The sequence below is a fragment of the Propithecus coquereli genome, unplaced genomic scaffold (genome assembly GCF_000956105.1).
Source record: "Propithecus coquereli isolate 6110/MARCELLA unplaced genomic scaffold, Pcoq_1.0 Scaffold951, whole genome shotgun sequence".
Taxonomy (NCBI): domain Eukaryota; kingdom Metazoa; phylum Chordata; class Mammalia; order Primates; family Indriidae; genus Propithecus; species Propithecus coquereli.
This window is the reverse complement of record NW_012155852.1, coordinates 17,603-19,393: the sequence shown is the minus strand read 5'-3', so window position 1 is coordinate 19,393 and position 1,791 is coordinate 17,603. Positions and strand designations below refer to the sequence as shown.

General features: G+C 56.3%; 1 protein-coding gene across 1 annotated transcript in view; it reads left to right on the top strand.

Moving 5' to 3' along the window:
• The window catches only part of LOC105827037 (carboxylesterase 1E-like), a gene marked incomplete at its 3' end in the record, with an annotated part of 20,572 nt that extends 19,651 nt beyond the window's left edge, over positions 1-921 (top strand). Inside the window, exon 7 of the mRNA XM_012665070.1 lies at positions 781-921. Coding sequence (XP_012520524.1) covers positions 781-921 — 141 coding nt within the window. The remainder of the gene's footprint in view (positions 1-780) is intronic.
• Positions 922-1,791: the final 870 nt, after the last annotated feature.

Here is a 1,791-nt window from a genome sequence, read left to right as displayed (position 1 = left end):
AACAGGACGGCACCCCCGGAACGAGGGGAGGAAGCTGCCCCCCACACCTGAGGCCAGTGTGGACGGTGGGAGAATCCGCCGTGTGTGCTGGGCTGCGGCAAGGGTGGAAAAGCAGCCACATTTGTGGACTCATGACATGATGAAGGATTTTGTAGAAAGCACAGCGGACGGCGCCGCTGTGGGGTGAAAGCAAAAAATATTTCCAGTGATGTTACTCAGGGCCAGGAAAATGAAGGCTTTCCTGGGTGGTGTTTATTACAAATAAATGCTCCATAGAACAATCCTTTAAAGAAATATGTTACATAAAAAGGCTTTAAACAGAAACTCACGCACAAAATAAAGTTAATACACTGTGAGCAGAGGCTCCCAGGACCTGCCCTGCGTTCCCCCTTCCAGCGGCGACTCAGCGTTCGCGCATCCGGCACTCAGCGCAGCTCTGCGTGACACCACCCGGCTGCCGTGAATGACCAGGGTCTCCCGCAGACAGACTTACAGAACACACGCATACTTCAGACTGAAATATATAACACTGATACATGTTATGTAACACATGCGTTTTGATTTGAGTCAAGATTTGCCACTTTCCCACTGCCAGCCCCTGGTTGAAGTTCTGCCCTCTGGGGTCACACAGACGTTGCCCGCTTTGTTAGGAGCTTCTGGGGCCACTGCCTGGGGCCACACAGGTCCATGTGCTGCCCTCACCCTCAGACAGGCAGAGCGGGCACGGGGGTGTTGCCTCGGGAGGGGGAGGCTCAGACGCTGCCCTGCTCTCTTCCCCAGAGTCACCCCTTCGTGCCCACGGTGCTGGATGGCGTTCTGCTGCCCAAAACCCCCGAAGAGATTCTGGCCGAGAAGAGTTTCAACACCGTCCCCTACATCGTCGGCGTGAACAAGCAAGAGTTTGGCTGGATCCTCCCAACGGTGAGCACGTGCAGCCTCTTAGACTCTCCGCTCTCCCCGTCAGCCCTCCCAGCTCTGGTCACAGGCGTCCGACCTTCTCCAAGCCCTGGTCTGAGTCTAGGTCAGCTGTCCCCTCCCTCACATGATGTCATTTCCATGGAAACCTTCTCTGGGATGGCCCAGCTGTGACCGGGGTGGCACAGCCATGGGAACCCCTCTCCCCAAAACCCTTTGATCCTCTTGCAATGGAAGAATCCTGCGGTGTCCGTGCTGGGAGGGCCTGTGGAGGTAACGGTTGTGCAGATGGAAACGGAGGAGCCTGGAACGGGGAGGGAGCTCGGGAGTTGAGACGAGTCAGGCCTGGGCGGCGGCTTCTCACCTTGGGCCTGGTGCGCAGTTTCCCATGTATCTCCACACACGCTCTCAGTCGTCTCTCTGGAGAGATTCAGAGCGAGTTGGTTCTCCTTGAGTTAAGATTGAATGTAAACGCGCAGAAAGACTTTCCTTCTCGTCCAACATAGACAAAGCCAACCCCAGTTAGAGCCGTAGGACAGGTTTTATTCAGTAACATGACTACAGTAGGGAGTTGTCCAGTGTGGACGGGCCCCGAATCCCTGAAACAAAGGCTGGGGCTGTCCTAAAGCCCGGCTGTGCTGAGGGAAAGCCCTGTGGGGTGCGGAGTTGGGGTGGTTAGTCCGTGAGGCTCCACCACCTGGATGTGTGAGTCCCCCTCATCTGGAGGAGAAGCAGGAGGCCGTGGTGTAGACTGAAGTGAGGCCCTCGCTGAAGTGGGGTGGGAATCTTTGCACAGGACTGGGAGGGAGACCCAGGGTTGCCTCCCTGAAGGTTTGCACTTAATAGAGAGGCCTCTCAGGCCCTGGAGGAAGCAGT